Raw genomic sequence first — 22989 nt, 5'->3', positions numbered from 1 at the left:
GGATGACAAACACGTATATCACATGGACTCGAGAAAAAGTGCAAAATATGCTACGTTTATTTGAAACTTGGGGGGGCAAATTCAATTTTACTAATTATTATATAAAGAACCTGAGTCCATTTCCCAAAATTAAAAACCACAGAAAGGTGAATTGACATACGTTAAAAAAAAGACACCAACGTCCCCCTTTGCACCAGCCGTTTTGCACCAGCAACAGGCTGTTACCGGTGGTTCATCTCCCAGCCCCGCGTGATGGAAGGACCTCGTCTGACTTGGCAGATCTGTTCCCAGTGTGCCGTGTCCTCCTGTTGGAGAGGCGAAGAGAAGCACGTAGCTGTAGGGGCCGCGACATACGACAGGAAACAAAAGTACAGGCTTGGTCTAAGGAATAGTTACCAGAGTCCCCAACAGATAGGCCTCCCAGGACAGCGATGGGATTCCCAGCCAAGAAGTTTGTCTCTTTGGCCATCAGTGTTTCAGACCCTCCCACCCCCGTCACTGCCTGAGCGCTTTTTCACCCAATTTTACTTTTAGAGCTAAAGTGACCCAAGACATCCCACCCACCTCCGGCCAATGGTAAGCCCTCGGCTCCGTGTGAACGTCCAGGTTCAGGGAGGTGCTTGTTCTATGCAAAGCTCCATCATTGAACAGGTCCAGCAGTTGGAAGGTTCAGCCCTCCTGTAATTTACTCCCGGGGTTTACTCCCTGGTCCTGCCTCATGGGCTGTATGGAATGTGCCTACGCTCCCTCCCAAGCGACTGCCCTAAATAGCTTCTTAACTGTCACATCTCTGTAAACTCCCCTTACTCCCTCTGCATTCCCTCTCCATTGCAGTTAGCACCTAACATCCTACGCACTGTTCCATGAAGATGGGGATTTTTGTCAGAGTTTCTAAAACACCTGGCATGTAACAGGTCTTCAGTAAATGTCTGTGGAGTAAATGAATGCATGAAAGCAAGTTCAATGTAGAAATGAGAATACAAAGGTGGAACCATGAAGGTGTCTTCAAAACAACTGTTAACAGAAATGCCACATACAGCCCTTGGGCTTTTAAGTCAGGAATACAGTTTTCTAAACCAGTAAATCACTCTGGCCCTAAAGTAGCCACTTAGAAGACAGAGCTTGAGTCAGCAGCTCATGCCCTGGGCACAGCTGACTCAGCTTGAGGAAACCCTACCTGCCAGCCTGGGGTTCCTGCCCCACTCCTGCAAATGCCAGTCATCACTCGTCCACTTCCAGGGCTCTTGGGTGGAGCCACCGTGCACAGCCCTGCCTCCCTGACCCAGCTTTTGTCCCTTAAAAACTGACGTGCAGATATCTAGAGACCCTAGAGACCTATCATTGAAAATGCTACATAAATGTACAGGGTATATTATCAGTACCAAGTTCATACTCATTAACTTTTACTACTTTTAAAGTATGGTAATTAACTCTTACTAGTAATCATAACATTTTCATTAAAATATATGTGCCAACTAGGCTGAAATAAATATTAAACAATTTCAAATTTGTCATATTACTACATTTGGCCAATAAAAGAAACGATATGAAGACAAGCTTTATTATATTACGTATTCTGTGCTGTGTGTTACTATTAATACATAATTTAGAAGATAGTTTTTTAAAATTTTCAGTAGCTGCTAATAGCTGCCAGCTATCAAGCACTTACCCTATATCAGATACTGTACTAAGGACTCTCAGCCACATTATCTCCATTAATACTCAGCTCTGAAGTAGGTAATATTAATATCCTTTTACAGATGAGAGACAGAAATAGCTTTTTAAAAAAGGCCAAGGATGTGCTACCTGAGAGGTTTGACCTGTGGAAAATGTTACAGGGTATTGTAGACAGTGGGTGAAGAGTACAGGACTCAGCTAGACTTTTAAAAAATAAAACTAAGTAGATGAGAATAAGATTAGTATTACCTTCAAGGGGAAAAAGTTATATAAGAAAACATAATTATGGTATTTATGTTTGGCTTGATATCAATAGTGATGTATTTTCAAAATTATGGAAACTGTGTGTTTGTTTTGGTTTTTTTATTTGCCTCACCTGAGGATATTTTTTCCATTGCTTTTCAGAGAGAGTGGAAGAGAGAGAAACATCAATGTGAGAGAGAGACATCGATTGGCTGCCTCCCGCACTTGCCGTCGGGACCAGGGGTCAAGCCTGCAGCTGAGGTACGTGCCCTTGGCCAGAATCAAACCCAGGACCTTTCAGTCCTTGGGCTGACGCTCTAACCACAGAGTCAAACTGCCAGGGCCTGAATGTGCTTTTGACCTTAAATTATAATATAGCTGTATTGGGGCAATGGGGGAGGGAGAGAAGATGTAAGAGAGAGAAAATAATCCACCACAACAGGAAGTCAACAGACAATATCTAAAATTGTTGAATCAAGAAATAGCAAAATATGCCCGGCTGGGCGTGGCTCAGTGGTTGAGCATCGACCTAGGATCCAGATCGGGGTTCGATTCCCGGTCAGGGCACATGCCCAGGCTGTGGGCTCGATCCCCAGTCAGGGGCAGCCGATCAGTGACTTTCTCATCACTGATGTTTCTCTCTCTCTCTCCCTTTCCCTTCCTCTCTCTGAAATCAATAAAGATAATACTTAAAAAAAAAAAAAAATAGCAGAATATGCTTATTTACTTAGAAATCTAGCAGTAAATGGCAGAAAAGGCCAAAAAAGTTCAGAGTCCTCTCAGAAGGGTCGAACCCTGCTGTGCAGAAGGTGTAAGCGAGTTTGTTGTTATAAAAACTCTATTTTGCCCTGAGCTATATACATAAAAGAGTCTGATAAAAAGTAAACATGAATGTTATTTCATTTTGGATTGGAAGTACTATTATCAAACAAAAAGCAATAGCTCATAAAACAGTGAAACACAGTTCTACCCATCCTGTATGGAGGAGGCCTTCTAAAGTTTTTATAATTTGAAACATATTGAAAGAGATTGTACATTTTATTTTTGAAAATGGGAAAATTAAAACTCCCAATTTGGAAGTACTGTGAAGCTAACAGGATAGCAGAGTGTTTAAAATCACAAGCTCTGTGGCTGCCACCTCGCAGCAGTGGCTCTCGCTGAGGACAGGTCAGAATGGAGAGAAGTGACACAGGCCTTCAGCGACTTGGGGTCGCTTGTCCCAGGATAGCAGGACAAACCAGTTGCAGACCCAGGACAGAGTGCCTTGCTCTCGTGACCAATTCTGTCTCAGACGGGAGAGCCCACAGCGCTGTCAACCACGCAGGTCCCCATTGGGGGTGGGCGCCCCTACTCCAGCGGGCGCAGATTTGCAGTGAGGAGGAGAGGAGAAGGGTACATGGCGGCACCATCTGAAATGACAGATGGTAGCCAGAGACGTGTGAAGAGACTGGTGGTGAAGACTGTTATTTAAGAGGCATTGGGAGGGAAACGGGCAGCGATCTGAAAAGAGAAAAGCTATTTTGTGAGATCCCAAGAATTGGCAAGAAAGAGCCGGGAGCTGTTGCTAAGGAGAAAATAGACAAAGGCACAGGAACAATCTGACTGAAGGCGGGCTCGGGGGCGGCTCCCAGGATCCTGCTCAGCAATCGGATGACGAAGTGGCGGCCTCGTGGCCGGTCCTCCTGCCCGGCGGCCCCCGTCCTGCCACAGGCCGTCCTCCTCGGGGTCTCACTGCACAGGCTGGAGCTCCGCCTGCGCCCGGGCCGCGCCTCCTGCCCCGTGGTCGCCGTGGAGGAGCCTGTGGGCCTGCAGGCGGCGGGCGGGCGGACTCCGCACCTCCCGGCCTGGGCCGCTGCACCGCATTCAGGACTCGCTGCTTTCTTCCTTTTTCTTTCTTTCTTTCCTCTGATTTCTTGGGTGAGGCATCTGATTAAAGATGGAGGCAGTTTAGCTCTAGTGTATGAGGCAACTGGACGCGACAGAGCCCACCACTCCAAGTGACACGGTCGCACACACCACACTGCCCACACACGCCATGCCGCCCGGCAGGCAGGCCCGCTACCTGTGGGCACCTCGGCCGCAGACCACGACCTCGGGGAAAGGGGTGTGGCAAACCTAAGCCTCGGCCACTTAAGAAAAACCAGCAAGAGGTTCCTAAGCCTGAACCCCGCAGCTCTCGTTTGCTGCCCGAGGCACCGAATGTGGACACAGATGCTGCAGACAGCCGGCCAGACAGACCAACTGCCCGACCGTGGGAAGCGGGTCCGGAGCAGCACAGCAGAGAAAGTCAACAGAGGCCGGAAACACAGGGCAGCAGGAAACTGACTCTTACGAGGTTTTAAGGTCACTGCTGACCAATTAAGCGTCAGATCAGTCTGACAGTCCAGCCACCGCTGACCGAGGAAACCGAGGGATCTCTGGACAGCTAAGGAGATGCTAAAAATGGCTTTTGCCACTAAAAGGAAACGGCAGTGGCAGGGTGGTGCCGGGTGCTGGCCTGCAGGGAGCGAGGGGGCCTTTCCCTGCTGCCAGGAGTCCTTATGAGAGGGAGGGAGCCTGTGCAGACCCGCAAATCCCTCCAAAGGACAAAGCCCTCCATCAGCTCAGCCCCAGCGCCGTCTGCGCCTAATGAACGCCTCTTTACTACGCACAAATGTAACCAAGTCCCTCATTAGAGACAAGATAACAAGTATTCAGGTTTCCTCGGAAAATCCTGCCAGGAAACAAGGAGATGAGTTAAGAAGAGGAGGAACCCAGCGATTTTTTTTCACTACAGAAGACACCATGGAGCACAGGGCCGGAGACTCGCATGCAGCTCCGGCTCCTAAACAGCTTCCAGCACCGCGCACCACGCACGTGGCTAGCAAGCTGCGAAATGCTCTGCGGGGTTAAAGGATAGCGTATTTACCGCCGTTCGTGACACGCAGGTGCGGACCCCGTCAGCTCACGGCGCTTTCAGAATTTTCAATTATCCACTCAATAGCAGCCCACCCCTGCAGCAACACAGAAGGATTGCAACATGCTGTAAGAAATCTGCCTCACAGCAGACGGCAGCTACAAGCCTGTAATTTAAACGGCAGTTTTAAAGATACAACGATAACCATTTGTGAGCAATCTTTCACTGCAACCAGGCAGTTTCTCAAGTTCAAAATTAGGTGGTAGGTATTCTGCCTAGAATTCTTGCATCGGGTTGGGCTATACTGACACTGGCACCCCTCATCCGCAGCATCACCTCCTGAGGGCAGGATGCGGGGAAAGGGCAACCACCCTCATGGCCTCCATGCGCTGTCCCTAAGCTCAGGCTCCGGAATCCCCGGATGACCTGCCTCCCCATCTCCATCTCCTGTGCCCACCCTTGGACTACCAGCTCTCCCAGGCATCTCCCCAACTGACCAGGGATGCAATCAAATCCTAACTCTAACTAGAGGGAGAATGATTCTCCATCAGGCCTTCAACATAATAACCCCTAAGATAAGTGAATAAAAGAATTTTATTTGGCTGCACTGAGTTTACCCTGATTTTTCTCATAAAAGGTCTGAGATGGCTCTGGCCTCACCCAATATTTACTTCCTCCTGTGTTTTTTCACAAACATTAGGGTGCCTGCCCTAAGCCAGACCCTGGACACCCAGGCCAGTGAGGCTCCGTCTCCTCCCTGGAGGGCTCGCACTGGGGACACAATGCGTGCAGCTTCAGGCACTGTGGTTCCGCCTTCCCTGAACTGAGCTAAACTGCATTCGTTTCTCAAACCTGGGTTTTTCTAAACACTGGGGCAGATTGGCTCTTCTAGACTAAATGGGAGCCATTAGTGGTTTTCCACTAAGACGTGACTTAAGCATGGTAGGAAGGGACTTACAGCTCAGGCGGCATCTGACCCCAAAATGAAGAATCACTTCTGACTGACAAAAAGGGAGAAGGGGGTGGGCAGTCAGGGGTGGGAGCAAAGGGAGGCCAGCCTGGGGAAGATGGGAGCCTATGAGGCAAGCTACGGTAAAGAGCCACGGCCCTGCTCCGGGGGGGGCATCACCTTGAACTTACACATCCACGCTCTCCATCAACACTGCTGCAGAGGAGGGCAGCCCGGACTCTGTGAGGAGCGTCTCCCTAAGGCTGAGCGCCCCCCCAGGGACCCGGGGAGGACAGCCTCCTGGGTCTGCCTTTCCAGTCTCACCTCCACCACGCTCACTCCCCAGTCCTGCCAGAGAATGGCAGCCCACTCCAGGGAAACTTTGCAAATGGAGAGGTTCGGCCAAAGCTCCATAATGCCTATTAAATACGAAACCACTAAAAATCCCGAATACCGTCTGGCCATGTAAACACGTCTTTTGGATGTGTGGGGTCTTAGTTAACCAAGCCTATTATTTCAGCTCTTTGCCTCTGCGGGGTTCCCCTGCACTTCTCCCCGGGATGGGCACGCCTCCCTTGCTGCTGGTTCTGAAGGTAAATGTGGAACATCATGTGGCATTACAAGCATTCGTGGACTTATGTGACCTCCCATTTCACCCGCTTATTCTCAACAGCCAGAGCCATAGGGCCCGGACCGAGATCCATACCTTCTTTGCATTGGATGATATTGTGTTGGCCATTAAACTTTCCAGATAGCTGCCAAGGCTGATCCCCTTCACGGTGATGATGGCTTCCTGCGTGAGCACCGTCCTACAGGGGAGCAAGCAGTGAAAGGCTGAGCAGCCCTGAGACGGGAGGCTCCAGCCCACCCTGACCTTGGAGTTCACCATGTCGGTGCCGGGGCGAGACCACGTACATTTCAGGGTTCTCCGGATGGGGTGTGTACACCAACCTCTCGTTCACCGACACCAAGTTTGTGAGTGTGATCTTGAAAAAAGGAACAATGGCTTTAGGTTCTACTTCTCTTGCATTTCTTCCCAAACCACCTGCCCAACTTCCATGCCCCAAACAGCACTTACTGGAGCCAGAACAGGAGACACCTTTAAGCCCAGAGGCACCACCATATTACATCCCAGGGAAACTGTCCTGGCTGCTGCTCATGGCGACTATCCCCTGCCCTCTCTCCACAGCCCTCCCAAACCTCAGCTGGGCCTGGCCTTCAAGGGGCAGGTATCCCCTACTTTTTTTTTTTTTAGTATATCTTTATTGATTTCAGAGGAGGGAAGAGGGAGAGAGATAGAAACATCAATGATGAGAGAGTCGTCAATGATCAGCTGCCTCCTGCACGCCCCGACGGGATCGAGCCCACAACCCAGGCATGTGCCCTGACCAGGAATCAAACCGCGATCTCCTGGATCCTAGGTCGATGCTCAACCGCTGAGCCACGCCCAGCTGGGCAATCCCCTACTTTTTGAAAGTTCGCATGTGCTACTTTGCTTTCAGAAAAGACCTGCATTAGTCGTTTTTGCTAACTGAAAGAAATCTGAAGAGGACCTCTGCTTTTATGAAAAAAAGTGAAAAGCAAAAACAGCGCTCAGCATTTATTTTGCAGCGAGTCGTTACACACCCCAAGCTGCGAGAGTGGCCCCGCCAAGCTCCTTCCCCAGGAAGCTCGCTCAGCATCTCAGCATCGAGCCCCAGAGCTGCGAACTGTCTGTAAGCATCTGTGCTTTTTCTCCATTTATTTTGTGCATTGTTACCAAGATGTGTCCTAATGAAATTGCTTCTTCCCTTTATACCATTTCAGCTTACCTAAGGTTTCACAGGAATGCTCTAATTCTCGATAGCGGGGAACCTGTATTTTCAAACTTCTAAATCATCAGCAGAATATCCCTGGGTTAGCAGGCAGCTGAGTGAGCAAGAAGCTCCTCGCCCACCAGTGGCAGACTCTGGCATTGGGACTGTCCTGGGGATTCACAGGGCAGAGCCCTGACTGCACAGACCGTGAGAGCAAGGCATGTAGATATCATCTCCTCCAGTGCTGTTTCCTGTAAACCAACTAGCCCCTCACGCACATGTTCCATATTTTCTATTAAAACCCATTTAAAGACTGAAACTCTAGAACAGCACAGTCCCACAGAATTGTCTGTAATACTAGAAATGTCCTGTATCTGTGCTGTTCATATTGAAGGCACTCCAGGTGTGTGGCTAATGAACATTTGAAAAGTGGCTAGTGTGCAGGGAACTGAATTTTTAAAATTACTTAATCCTAATTAATCAAAATGGGAATAGCCACATGTGGCTGCCACATTGGCCAATGGAATTTTATCTTTGTTTAACCCAATTTACTCTTAGCAAAGAGCCAGTTCCAATATGAGACCTTTATTTTTAAAGTTTAAGTCAAAACTTTATAATCAAAAGCAATGATAAACAATGATAAACTTAAAGCACTTATGTTTTGCTCATGTAATAATCTTTCACTGAACTCCCCGCTCGGCCTCACTGTTCCGACAAAGTGGTTAGCTGGGAAATCTCTGTCCTATGGAGTGCAGTCATCAAAAGAGTCTCACTGGTTACAGTTATTACAGTGTATGGAAAGATTTAACAACATTAACAATTAAACTCCAATTAGCTATTATCATCTTACGTGCAGTATTTTTGCGCCTAGAACTGTATTTTATAAACCTATTTCCCTTCATTAATCTCATAATACCATGAGATTCAGTCTTTTTTTTTAGACTAAGAATGTGAGACCCAGAAAAGATTAGTAAGGACATACCCAGTCATACAACCATTCAGTGATCATTTCAGGGTATAGGTAACCAACTGTCCTGCTCCACAGTCTATTTCCTTTCCACTAGACCTCACTGTAGCATGAACAATCCTTCTTTACTAAAGTTTCACAAAGAATGGAGTGGGGTTTTCCAAGTAGAGGAGGGAAGAGAGAATATGTAAATTGTTAAGAATGGGCAATGGGGGACACCTGCGAGGCTCCCCGTGACTTTACACAGAAGGGCTGCCTGGGACGAGGGAAGGAGGCCATGGGCAAAGGTCACAGATGGCATGCCAAAAACTGTAAGTGGTCCGGAACATAACCTTCCAGCACACAGAAAACACAATCTACAGTGAGATTTTATCAAGTAAACCATGTTCCTAGCCCATGCATTCCCAACATGTTTTCTGAATGTGCATTAGGCAAAATATAATTTTTTCTAATTGGAGAACTGAGAGGGAGTGAAGGAGGAAAGTTGTTTTAAAATTTCTGCTAAATCTAAAGAAAAATAAAATTACTACTAAAAATCATCTTTGCTATTGGAAGTCAGGATAGCGGTTATCCTGGGGTGGGGGGTAAGGGGGGTCCTGGAAAGAAACAAGGGCAGGGGTCACATTCTGTCTGCTGGTTACATGGGTGTGTTCACTTTGTGACAGTTCAGCATTATGTGCATTTTTCTGTACATTTATTGTACTGGAATAAAAAGAGAAGTAAAACACTACTAAATAAGTTCAGCCTATTAAAAATAAATGATCACTTAGACCAAAGGTGGGCTGGAAATAAAATTAAATGAAGCCATTACGCACCATCACCAAGACATACCAAGCACCTTTCTCATCTCAGGCCATTGCTTACATTGGTGGAACAAAGTTCCATTTTCTTTTCCACTGGATCCACAACAGAATGTTCTTTGATGTATGTCAAAGTCCTACTGGTTCCCAAAATCTAAAAAACAAAGCAAAACTAGCACAATGTGTTACAATTTCATTTTGTAGCATCAAACACAAAATACCATTTCATTTACTAATCCGCTTATCTACATGGCTGGGGGTGCAGCGATGAAGGCCCCTGTGCAGCAACTTTAGGTTTCTGTTCTAGCAGGTGGGACAGACACTGAACAAATGAATGACTTCAAGTAGAGCTGAGTGTATGACAGTAATAAATGCTTTGCAAAAAAGAAAACGGGGTGGGGCTAGGGGCAGGAGTGCAGAGAAGGCCCCTCTGCCAGTGGCAGGGCCAGGGAGGGTGCTATGTAGAGTTCTGGGGTTGGCAGGAGGGTCAACCCTGTGAGGAGGTGGAGGGCAGGCAGCCCTCTGTGAGCCAAGGAGAGGCTGGAGCAGACCCATCCCTCACGGTCCTGGTCCTCAGAGGAAACCACCCTGCCAGCATCTTGCTCTCTACTTCCACCCTCCAAAATGGAGAGAAAACAAATGTCTGTGGTTTAAGTCCCCCAGTCTGTGGTGTTTTATTACGGCAGCCTGAGCAACAGACGCAACACTGTGGAGCGATGCGTGGGGGGTTTTGGGGAGCGGAGCCAGGCCACATGTCAGATGTGTCAGGACCCATGGAGATGGATAGTTTAATGAAGTTTACAGAAGACTAAGGGAAGGTTGTCATTTCCTGCAGATGGGTGCCAGCCAGGCAAAGTGGGTGTAGCCAGGGTGATGCGGGTGTCGTGGGAGCAAAGCAGACGCCAGCTGGGTGGTGCGGGTGTTGCGGGGCAGGGCGGGTTCCAGCAGGGGTAAGCAGCTGTGGGCTCACCGCTCTCACGAGGCCGGGCAGCCCCCACTCAGTGCTGAGGAGGCGGTGGCTGTGAAGTCGTCCACAGCCGTCCACACTGCGCTCCAGCACATCGACTCCCACGACACAGGGGTTCATCGGATTTGGGTACTTCCTCATAGCAGCCTTGATGACCGTGGCCCATGGGTGACTGGAGGGAAAATAGAATCACCCAGCATAAGCAAGCAATCCCTACAATCTGTAACGTGTGCCAGAGTGGCTGTGGGATCCAGAGATGCTGTGTGCCAGAGTGAAATGAAAAAAGGTTTTTGTTTTGATTTTAATTAAAGGTATATTCAAACAAATATACATGAGGGGTCCGGCTCCAGACCCAAATCCAGGATCCTGCGATCCTTCTGAGCTGACCACAGGCAATCAGAGGCTTTGCCAGGTCTTGCGGGGGACCTAGGGCACAATCTAGAACTCAGGCTCCTGGCAGCTGCTCATGGGGTCTGCATTCCCAGTCCAGGAGCCTCGCAGAGGCTTCACCACTGGGGGCCCTTGGCTGGAGCACTTTCCTTCCCTCTGGCTCAGCACTTCCCCTGTCCCCGCATTTCCTCCTCCCTCTTCAGTAAACCCTAAAAGGAATTAGAGTTAAGCATGAAGAACACAAGGGGCACTTCTGCTGTGCACGGAGGTGTAAGGAGACCCGGGAGCGCTGGGCAGCTGCGGGTGGTGGGCCCAGCTGGCTGCTGCTTTCCACACCCGTGACTTCTACTTGAAACAATGCAGGGACAAACTGGTTCTTCAGTCTGGGGTATCTGGCAGACATTTTCTCGAAAACTAATGAAATGAGCCTATCATTTCAAGGAAAACAACCGATGGCATTTGTTGCCAAAGATAAAATCTGAGTTTCAAGTGAAAATTGAAATTTTCAAAAGCTTGTCTCTGCTGCCATGACCTGATGACTGCCCCATACTGTAAAAGTGGAAACCCATATTCCAAATGACCAGTGCAAGATGCCACAAAACCATATGCGGGTGACAAACTCATTTGAAACAGCACAGGCCAATTACTCTGGTCACTATGGTTTCAGATTTTACACTTGTTTTGTTGTAGTAGCAAATAAATAGCTGCAATTACTTTTAAGACTGTTAAGATACTCCTACCTTTCCCAACAGGGTTTTATTCAAAACTTCACCCAAAACAACAGACTGTAAAACACTGAATACAGAAGCAGATATGAGTATCGAGCCATCTTCTATTAAGCCAGACGCTATAGGAATTAGCAATGAAAAAAAAAAGACAAACAAGAAACCCAAAAACAGTATCACTCTTACTAATTTGGGGGAATTTTAGGAAATAAAGGGTTTTTAAAAAGTAAATGTTACTTTTGTTAACATAATGGGTTTATTATTCATTTTAAAATTAATTAATAAGTATTATTTACTTTGCTTTAATTTCTAATATGGTAAATATGGGTAGCTATAATTCACATAAACAAAAACTGTTTGGGGTCCCCAATATTTTCTAAGAGTGTAAAGAAATCCTGAGGCTGAAGAGTTTGAGAATTGCTGGCCTAAGTGGGTCCTTAATTAAGTGGACAAGAAGTATGTACACAGGTGGTCACTGCAGTATGATGTGTAATAAGGGGGGAAACTTGATGTCCTTTCAGTAAGAGAAAGGATAAGTTGCAACATATTCATACAATAGAATATTGTATAGCTATGATACATATGTGTGTGTGTGTGTGTATATGTATATATACATACGCAACACACACAGGTCTTGAAATCATACTGTTGAGAGGAAAGGGAAACTGTCAAAAAATCTGTACCAGATGATGCCACTGATTTCTATTTTAAAACAATAAACACATGCACACAAAAATGTAGTCAAATGGAATATACACCTTCAGAGGGATGCCCACCAAATTCATAATCGTGTCTGCCTGTGGGGGGAGAGGGGGTTCCGCACTGAGGGGCAGGGGTGCTTCAACTCTTATCTGTAATGTTCAATTTCTCTTATTTAAAAAAAGGGGGGAGAGGGGCATTCTGTTCCCTGCACCTGGCTAGAAACTAAGTTTGCTTTAGGGCATTTCCTTCTCCCTCTTTACCCTCCCTCTCAGCAAACCCTACTGTCCCTGAGACGTTTATTACCAACTTCAGACCTTTCCGGGTAGTTGCTGAAATTCAGAGTATATGGCCTTGAATCTCTGCCAGAAATCCACTTGTGTTGGCTCTGTTCCTGAAGATTTCATAGGTCTACCTGCAACCTAAGCCAATGCTGGATGAAATTGATAAGCCTGTTAACTTTTAAATGCCCCTTTCTATATTTTTATATTTCAGTCGTATATTTTTCATTACTATTTAGACAATCTTAACCCTGTCTAGATAACACACACTAATTCAGATGGCTTTCTCAAAGGGTTCTCCATTTCTGTAGGCGTGTTTAAATTGCTCTGCTGTGCCTGATCTCCAGTCCCTGGGGTTTCTTTGGGGTGTGGACAAAGAAATTTTGATATGATCAAAAGTTTTTGTGCCTAATTATTTCTTTCCAGAGCACATTTAGTAATTTCCGATCAAATATTCATCTGACAGTACAACAAATATATAAAAGAAACAAATACAGAAAGAAAAGACCTATAACCCTCAAAGAAAAAAAAAAATCAGTGATTGTAACAGACCAAGCAAAGGGAGACCACCACAATAAGCCCAGCCAGAAAGCTGGGCTTCCCATTTTGTGCTGGGCACTGCACACTACTACTCATTTGCAACTGTTGGCCACAGGGGCCTGCCCCACATTGTCCTTGGCCAGCTGCATTCCACGTTTGTCAATTTTCATTATGGCCCTTTGCTTTTAACTTCCAAAATCAATGGCAGGGGATCAGTGCCAAGTCCACAGCAGCTTGGCGGGTTGCCACGCTCTATTTGGAATGGCATCTGATCTTGGTGAGATCCTTCAGCCCCTCACTGAGCACCTACTATGTGCCAGGCACTGTCAGGGTGTCAGGGATACAAAATGAAGTACTGATACAAGATACCACATGAACAAACCTCAAAAAAATTATGCTAAGTGAGAGAAGGCAGACACAAAGGACCACATGCTGTATGATTACATTTATATGTAATGTCCAGAAAAGGAAAATCTATAGAAACAGAAAGCAGACTAGCAGAGGCCAGGGGCTCAAAATGGTAGTGAAGAGTGACTGCAAATGTGCATGAGGGGTCTTTGCAGGGTGATGGAAATGTTCTAAAACTGGTCTGTGGTGGTGGTTGTACAACTCTAAATTTACTAAAAGTTGTTATTTGTACACTTTTTATCAATGAATTTTATCAATAGTGACTTTTCAGTTGACTATTCACTTCTGCTTGTCAACCAACATTTCATGAAATTCTAGGGCAGTCCTTGTCAACTATCCCATGACAAAACAGCCCCCCTGCCCAGGCATCTACACTGCAGTGTGCAGTGACTTAACTTCTCCCCTCTGCATCTAGATGGTGCCAGTTATGTCCCACCCTTGGGAGAACTGAGAAGAATTTCTGCATCATTCTCACTGGGGCTTTCACTGGGTCTCTCAAGAAACCCCAGTTGAGAAAAGCTGCAGGCTACACAAAAATCAGCACTAGCCCACCTGTGTGGCTCAGCGGTTATGGACCCATGATCCAGGAGATCAGGGCTGGATCCCCAGCCAGGGGGCCTGCAGGAGGCAGCGGATGGATGACTCTCTCATCACTGATGTTTCTATACCTTTCTCCTTCCCTCTCCCTTCCTCTCCCAGAAATCAATAAAGATATATTAAAGAAAAAAAAAAAAAAGGCCAAAGGATGGCAATTCCATTTCGTGCAGTTTTTAAAAAGATTTTTAAAATTTGTTTTTAAATTATATAGTTGACAATGTTTTCAAAACTTTTTCTAAGTGGGGCTGGGGTATTTAAAAATATTTACTCCTTTAAAATAATAATGATTTCAGAGTGCCACAGATAAACGATTTAGACGAAGATACCACTTAGGTGACGAGGGCACTTTTAAACAGCTCCCAGTTTTCCATGCTCGCTCGGCGGCCTCCCTCCCGTGCCACAGCCCACGTGCGTTCCCCGGGCCGGCGTCCTCCCGAGCTCCCGGCCGCGGCGGACCCCTCATTCATCAAACACCTTTACGTCCGCGATCAGCTGCGCTGCACAATCTCAGCAAAAGACCGGGCCGCCCTGCAGGCCTCGGCTCTCCCTGGGACCCGCGCCCCTCGCCCCAAACGGTAACAGGGCGTATGCGGGGTACGGCCGGGCGGGCAGAGGAGCGCGCACCGTCGCCGCGCCGGCCCCCCAGGGGCGCACGCCCAGGGGGGCGCTCCCGTCCCCGGCCGCCCGCAGGAGCCTCCCGCGGCTCCGTCGTCCTTGGGCCCCAAAAGGAAAGGCCGACCCCCTCCCCAGCGCGTCGGTAACCCCACCACGGCCTCTGTCCGTCTGGCGGCGGCTCCATCGGTAGCGCGGTAGCGCGGAGCCGTCCGTCTAGCCGACGACGCCCCAGCAGGGACCGAGCGCTGGGTCTCTTTAGGAGGCCGAGGTCGCGGGCGGGGAAAGGTCAACGCCGGGCTGGGAAGGCTCCGCGGGGGCCGGGTCTGGGGTCCAGCCCTCCTGGGCCCCCCAGCGGCGCGGGAGCAGGTGCGGGCGCCGGCCCGCACCCCGCGGCGGCCCCAGCCCGACCTCACCCGAACACGTGCTCCGAGCTCCAGACCTTCATCGCCGCCGGCGCCGGCTGCGGAGAGCGCGCTCCCGCTCCCGACGCGGGGCTGCGGCGGCTCCCCTCCCGGCGCCGCGTGGGCGGGCCCGCGGCGGGCGGGGCCTGGGGCGCGCAGGTCAGGTGACCTCGGGAGCCGCAGCGGCTGAAAATAGGACTGCGGGCGGCCTCCCCGCGGGCTGGCCGGGGTCCGCGCGGCCGCGGCCTCCGCGGAGCGCGCCCGCCGCCGGGGCGGGGGCGGGGCGCCCACTCCGCAGTTCACGCCGCCCAAGTCTTTCCGAAGCCCTCTCCCTCCGGGCGGGTTTTTCCTGCTGGGAAATATAAAGAAAACCAAAATCTGCCCACCGAACGCCCACCCCCGGGAGTGGGAGAAAGAACGAGCCGTTGCAGGAGTGAAGCAGCAGCCGCCAGAGCGCGGCGCGCCTCGCGGGGGGCTGCGGGCGGGGTGCGAAGGCGGCGAGAGGCCGCCCCTTCTGCGGAGCTGGGCGGGTGCAGCCCGGCCCCCCGTGTCCGCAAGGGAGGGGACCTGGCGGCGCCGTTCGTCACGCGGAGTTCGTCCTAAACTCACCGGGCAATTGGAGCGCCCATTCGTGTTTGCTAACTGTCTTTATCTAAAACGGAAATAAATTTCTCCTGTTGTTCCTGCAGGAGGCGGGTTTGCAACTTGGAGCCGGGTGCTCCCTGGAAGTTAGGCTAACATTTCACATTGGTGGCTCCCAGGACCTTGGGAAAAAACATTACTGGGATGTAAAACTGGCAGAGGCCCACTGAGCTTTTGAAAACATTTACATTACGTACACCTCAAAAAGACAAGGAATTTACAACTACAGGTTTCCTAGAGTAAAAGCTCCACGAGCAGGGAAAGGAAGGCCTCTTTCTCTCTGCACCGTGGGGTAATAATTTTTTTCTTTTTTGTCCTTACCCAAGGATATGTTTCTTTATTGATCTTAGAGAGCGAGGAAGGAGAGGGAGAGAAACATCAATCTGCTGCCTCCCAAATGCACCCTGACCCAGAATCAAACACAGGCATCTGACTCCTGCACCTTCCCAACTTCAGTTACCTTCATCCCCACTTCATTTCAACCGTCCACTCCCTCCAATCTTCTTTGTTTTAAATTTCGCCTCAGACATCTCAAGCTCTGATTTCCCTCTACAGAGACCCTCTCCCTCCCTAACAGAACGATGACTTTTTTAGACGCCACCTCTCTCATATTAGTGCTCAAGGAAGGCCCACCCCACTGGCTTCAGGGCTGGTGACCCAGTGCTGGCCAGTGAGCAGGAGGGAGCCTGCTGTGAGGTTGCTGGGAGAAAGTTCCTTGCTCCAAAGAGCAAGTCATCAAAACCCGTATCTTTCATTTTTTAGCTCCAGGAGCCGATGTATCCACATTGCTACAGGCAGGAGGGTGAAATCAGCCCCAAGATTGGATGTGTAAAGAAATGGTCTTTAAAGATGTTACTGAACCTCTTCTCAACAGCCTGAAACCCTCTTTAGGTGGGACTTGCAGCTATGTCATTATAAATGTCCTTATTGTTTCATGCCATTTAAATTCACATTTTAGCCCAAAGCCCCTACCCAATACACCATCCTCTGAGCAAACCTCAGGTCCTTCCTGTGTTCACCACCTCACTCATGTGACACCTGCTGTTCAACTTCATAGCCATCTCCAGCCTCTCCCATTCTAACAACTCCTCCTGGCCTTTCTGCCTCCAACCTCCCCAACCCCCACATTCTAGACCACAGTTCAGAGAACTGACCCTCAGCTCTCTCCTCTCCGTGCTGAACAAAGGCTGCAATCTGCCTCCTCTGGTCAGAGCCCAAACATTCTGTGCTACTGCAGAAAAATCTCAGTCTTACAGATTATCACACTGGGAATGACAGGTGTCCTGTTTCATTCATGCCCTCAATGGATACTTTACCTGTCCCTGGTTAGCATCCTCACTGACTCCCAACTTCTCCCATTGTCTTCATGCCTCCCTGGGACAGAGGCTCTCAGGTGTAACACTGGCTAACCACTTACTAATTATATGACCCTGAGCAAGTTACTTAGCTTTTTTAAGACCCAGTCTCTTCATCTGTAGAGTGGTTGAGTGGACCACAAATGGCTGTCAACACCTAGCATCGTGTCAGGTACATAGCAAGTGTCCAATACACTGTAGTTATCCTGATCTAAACCCTGGCCAAACTCCCTTCCCGCCCTCTGGTCTCAGGCGACTACCCCACTCTTCTCCTTGGTCCCCTCTCCCCAGGCACCTGCTCCACTAGTCTTCCCTTTCTATTTCCTCCACCCACTGATCATTTCACCCCACATTCCACCCTTGATTATAAATATGGTCAAGTCTTCTCAACTTAAAAAAAACCACACCAAACACCTCCCTCTTGACTCTGCACCTGTATGTGGATCATAAGAGGAGCCCAGGACCTGAGCTGTTTCACCCATCTGAGCCCCTCTCATCCCAAATAAATCAGGTGGGTTGATTTTTCCTTGCCTGGGGTTTTGCAGAAAACAAAGGAGCAATCACCCACCACTTAAATAGGCAAATATTTATTATTTCAAATTAAATGTTTGATAGAAAAATGTTCTTATTCCATAGGGCTACTTAAGAGAGATGGAAGCCTGCTCACGCCATGCTAGGCAGACCCACCGTGCACCCCAGGGCAGTTACCGGACACAGGAATGTGACCTGCACTCTGAGGAGATGCCAAGACAGACACTTGCAGGCAAGTGTGCTCATAGCCAGGTGACACATGGATCTGATTCAGTGACACCCAGCAGTTTCTTTGTTGTTTCAGTTGTATGGTTTCTGTAGAACTGGAAAGATGCCAGTCAAAGGGTGACCAGCTGTGCATTCGTTGGTTAAACCAAGCACGGGACACAGTCATTTCTCCAATAGCTATCAGGCAAAGATGGGATGGTAGAGTCGGCCATTGGTTAAACCTCTCACAGGAGGGCAACGCTGGATGGGATCTTGTCGCAGTAGGTGTGGGAACTAAGGAAAGATTTCTAAGGAATGAAGAACTCAGGAGCAAAAGTCATCCCTAACCTTTATCTTTGGTTGAAATGCCTCTTCTGCATTTTGTTGGCTTGAGAGCCGTTTCTCTCATTTTGGACACACGGAGGGAAAGGATGGATTAGGCGTGCCATTCTAGAAGTTGATGGTGGTGAATGCCAAACCTGTACATGTGTGAAGCCTTGGAGAGGTATTTTTCAGCTACTGCATCCCCCTACAAGCGCTATGCATATTCTCCCCACTTCTCGGCTAAACCTTTCGAAGATCGAGGCCGCGTTTGCTGTCCCCACTGCTCCACCCCTTATCTACTCCGTAGCACGCTGTAGCGGCTCCAGGAACTCCCCTCCTTAGGGTCATCAGTAAACCACGGCATTTTCCAGTCCAGTGGGTCCTGCCAGTCCTTCCCCTTCTAGACCTCTCCACCGCACTTGAACCACTGGGTGCTCTCTCCTTGAAACTCTGCCCCCTTGGTTCCAAGGACACTCGATATTCCTTCGGTCAGCTTCGCCCGTTCCTCCTCCCCTCTGTTCTGCTTCCTCGCCCTACGCCTTCTCCCAAGTGAACTCAGCAAGTTCATGGTTTCCTCTAACTCCCACAGCTGTATTCTCTCTTCTTTCTACTCCAGGCTTCAGGCCCCTATGTCCAGGTACCCACGGAACAGTCCCTAGGGCCCCACCTCAGTCGTGTCCAAAGCATCCTGCTCCTTCAGCAAACTCCTCTCCCAGGACTCACTCTCTAGGTGCGAGCTAGAGCCACCCCTTACCCTGCACCCAACCAGTCGCCTTTGGCATTTACTTCTTACAGATCGTTTCAGTCCACTGCTGCTTCTACGCCCTTTAAGGGATGACAGGATTTAGCAGAGCTGGAGGCGTAGATGGGAAGGTGATTGAACCTGGGTTCTGGACCTGGCTCCCCTTCTGCACACCGCTCACCCTCTCCAAATGGCAGTGCCATCGTCTATGAAACAGGAATTCTAGTAGCACCTACCCTGTGGGACCTGTGGGAATTCAATGAGAAATCCTTAGTCCAGTGACTTGTGGGCAGTAACCATGAACGTCAGCCCTTGTCACTTAGTGTTATTCCTACCATCCCCGCTGCTCTCTGACCTCGCAGTCCCTCACAGCCTCTCTGGGCTCCTTTAACAGGCTCCTACCTGGGCCCTGAGAATGGGGCCACCACCGTGCCCAGACCATCACTACTGGTCCTGTCAGCCTGGCCTGTGTGGAATGTACTCCCAGAGCTTTGCTCGCTCTCCCCATGGGTGCTCCTCACTCCTTCCCTCCTCCTGTAACTGCTCCCACATTCCTCTGTCATGACGCTTAGCATGTTTTATAATTACTTTGTTTGTGTTTCTGTCTCTCCCACTAGATGAATGCTCATTAAAGAGACTGATTTCTAGGTTCCACCTCCTACCTTTGGAACTGACATCTCTGGAGTAAAACCCAGAAATAGGCATTTTTAATGAGCAGCCCAGGCAGTCAGAAAGCTCCCTGAAGTTTCTAGACTATGTGAGCTCTTCAAGGATAGGGGTGTAGCCTTCCTCGTCTTGGGCACCCAGGATCTAGCCCAGTGGCTGGCAAACAGAAGCACTTGATGACTGCTTGTTCAGTGAGTCACTGCTGACTTCGAGGGTGTCATGAACCTGGGATCGGCTGGGTGGGGTTCCATCTGGTGTAACCACAGACAGAGGCATCTAGCCCATGGTTCAGGGAAGCTTATTGCCTTTGGGGGGTCACCTGTGGGGTAAATTAAGAGACTTTTCAACCGGCCCTACTTCTTTCTTACCTATTTAGTTCCTATGTATTAAAATTCTGTGTCAAATTTTCATTTTTACGTCAGCTGCTAAAAATAAGTAAGTTTGAAAATTGCTGTATCAGAGTAGTTTTTTTAATTTAGGGAGAAAATCAATCTTCTAGCAGGTAAGAAGTTTTGAAGAACTTTTGGATCTGTTTCTTTCCCATTTGCCATGGACATTGCTTCATTACCCCAGGACAATAACAAAAATTGGGCTGTGATGTTTAATTGATATTCAAATACAGTGATGGCAAAGACTCAGTTTACAGATTCTCCAACCTGCCACACTGGCGGAATGAGATGGCAGAAGGTCAGCAATTCCGAGCCTGTGCCACTGGCATCTAGATTTTGTAAGATCCTATGTATAGACTATTGAAATCCAAGGACATGTTCTCTAAACTCAGAACTATCCTGAGCCTCAAATAGCTGAGATGTACTAGCATATTATTAAAACAGAGTAAATACCTGTGACCTTTTATTTCTATGGTATATAATCCATATAATTAATTCCTCTTCCCAACACAATTTCTGAAGTTTCTCCAATACATATTTTCAAATTTGCACCTTATTTCTGCTTCTGAGCACTTGAATTCTCTCCATTATAGCTTATGTAGGTTTTCATTAGAAACCTAAGACACCATTTCCTTCCTAGCTTGCAAATCCTTTCCCTTGATGCCTTCTGGTATTACAGTAACAGCTCAAAAAATGGCTTATGACTAAGGGGTCTTGCCATAAGCAAGAAGGTACAATTGGGGAAAATCTTGGAACTTTATGATTTATGTAAACGCTTGTGGTAAACAATTAAAAAAAATTTTGATCACTATCAAGTAAAATTTTATCACTATCAAGTAGTTAGGAATATTCTAAATGTTCTGCTATTGTCATTCATGAAACTTGCATTGATATACCTCGATGTTGATGTCATAATGCATTCCTTTATTCATTGTCATCTAGACGATATTAATCAGACATTGTGGGAGTTTTTTAGATTTTATTACCTGAGGCACATTACTGGGAACAGCAGCACAAGACCTGACCACCCCTGGAAAATACCATGTCAGCCTCACCTTATCGAAAACACAGCATCAGAACATTACAGAGGAACTGGGAACAATACCAACATCATTTAAAACATACACACAAACACGCACATTTTAAGGTTTTGAAATGCACAAGCCTTGGTTGTCTTAGAAATTTAGACCTCTCCTGTCACCTAGTGGGAAAACATATGCAGCACAGCTCTGCATGTGCTGTCTCAAGGTCCTATCCCCCAAACACTTGCAAATTATTTTTTTAAAATCATGTTTACTAAGCAACCTCGCTGCTAGGAAACCATCTTCCGAATGGATACTGGCATATGTGTATATATGCATCTATAAGAATACATTAATTGTAGCATCTGAAATAGAAGTAAATTGAAAGCAGTCTGAATGACCTCAGTTCAGACCTGTTACACCTTTGCCAAAGAATACAATGGAGCTGATTAAAGAATGGGGTGGAACCATATGTTATTAACATACAAATATATATTCATCAAAAAAGCAAGGTGCATAAAGTACAATTTTATTCATGTAAAAATACATTTAATGTACTTGCAAATACATGTAAAATGCATGAACAGATACAGAAATAAAACTACTTAGAGTTACATTTAAGCAAGAATAAGTGCGAGACTTTTACTCCCTTGCAACTTTATACTCTGCTATACTGGTGAAAAAAATGATCCCAAACTTTGTATATTAAAAGTCATATTTTTTTCTTGATTATAAAGCTAATGTGTATTTACTATAGGATATTTGGAAAATATAAATAAGCATAAGATTATTTTTAAAAATTTGTAATTTCAGCACTAAAATAGTCTCCTTTAATATTCTCAAATTTTATGTTTTATTTGAATAGGTAGTATAGTCACATGATTCAAAAGAGGTAAGCAATATGAAAAGTATACACTGGGCAGTCTCAGATGATCCATGCCACCCTGCCTTCTGTAAGTAACCACTTTTATTAGTTTCTTGTATAGTCTATCAGCTATACCCTCAGCTCTTTGCAATCACTAATCAGCTTTATGTCTTTATGGCTTTGCCTATTTTGGGCATTCCATATAAATGGATTCATACAATATGTGGTCCTTTGTGACTGGCTTCTTTCATTTAACATGTTTTCAAGATTCACCCATGTTGTAGCATGTATCAGTACTTTATTTCTTTTTAAAAAAAATGTTTTTATTGATTTCAGAGAGAGAGAGGGAGAGAGATAGAAACACCAATGATGAGAGAGAGTCATTGATTGGCTGCCTCCTGCTCGCCCCCTACTGGGGATTGTGCCTGCAACCCCAGCATGTGCCCTGACCGAGAATCGAACCTGGATCTTCTGGATTATAGGTCGATGCTCAACCGCTGGGCCACACCAGCTGGGCACTTTATTCCTTTAAAAAAAAGTAATTTTAATTTTTCAATTACAGTTGACATACAGTATTATATGAGTTTCAAGTATACAACCCAGTGATTAGACATTTATATAACTTACAAAGTGATACCCAATAAATCTAGTGCCCATCTGACACCATACAGTTATTACCATACTATTGACTATATTCCCTGTGCTGTGCTTTACATCTCCCATGACTATTTTGTAACTAATTTGTACTGCTTAATCCCTTCACCTTTCACCCAGACCCTAACTCCCCAACCTTCCTGTTCATCATCTGTCAACTGTCAAAATGTTGTTTGTCTCTGATCTGCTTGTTGTTTATTTTGTTCTTTTAGATTCCACATATAAGTGAAATCATATGGTATTTGTCTTCCTCTGTCTGACTTCACTCACCCCAATACCCTTTAGGTACATCCATTTGCGGAAGATGGCAAGATTTCATTCTTTTTTATGACTGAGTCCTATTCCATTGTATATATGTACCACTTCTTCTTTATCCATTCATCTTTTGATGGACATATAGGTTGCTTCCATTCTTAGCTGTTGTAAATAATGCTGCAATGAACATATGGATGCATGTCTTTTCAAAGTAGTGCTTTGAGTTTGTTGGTTTAAGTAAAACATACATGTTTATCAGTTATCTAAGAGTTAAAATTCTAATTAAGATAAATGAAAAATAATATATGTTTTCAGTAAAAAAAAAAAAGGTATAAAGCGTGGAACTATATTTTTGAAAAAGAGAAAATTAATTTTGTCATAAAGTA

At 47.0% G+C, this 22989-nt stretch overlaps 1 protein-coding gene across 5 annotated transcripts; it reads right to left on the bottom strand.

Annotated features, from left to right (window-relative positions):
* Positions 1-2939: 2939 nt before the first annotated feature.
* On the bottom strand, positions 2940-15088 carry PRELID3A (PRELI domain containing 3A). 5 transcript variants are annotated; one of them, XM_081148176.1, is made up of 7 exons: positions 14990-15088; positions 10299-10467; positions 9393-9482; positions 6681-6751; positions 6472-6574; positions 4829-4913; positions 2940-3846 (listed from the first exon to the last, which is right to left on the bottom strand). In XM_081148176.1, exons 2-6 carry the CDS (start codon positions 10434-10436, stop codon positions 4860-4862), a joined length of 456 nt encoding a protein of 151 aa, XP_081004302.1. In that variant the 5' UTR covers positions 10437-10467; positions 14990-15088; the 3' UTR covers positions 2940-3846; positions 4829-4859. The 5 variants fall into 5 exon arrangements, with proteins under 5 accessions (XP_081004302.1, XP_081004299.1, XP_081004298.1 ...); XM_081148173.1 differs by having other exon boundaries at positions 14964-15082; XM_081148174.1 differs by having other exon boundaries at positions 3776-3850; positions 14964-15077.
* Between the last annotated feature and the right edge of the window lie 7901 nt (positions 15089-22989).

Source organism: Miniopterus schreibersii, assembly GCF_964146895.1.
Source record: "Miniopterus schreibersii genome assembly, chromosome: 10".
In the NCBI taxonomy this organism is placed as follows: domain Eukaryota; kingdom Metazoa; phylum Chordata; class Mammalia; order Chiroptera; family Miniopteridae; genus Miniopterus; species Miniopterus schreibersii.
Note: the sequence above shows the minus strand (reverse complement) of the source record. Positions and strands in the feature narration are given on the sequence as shown.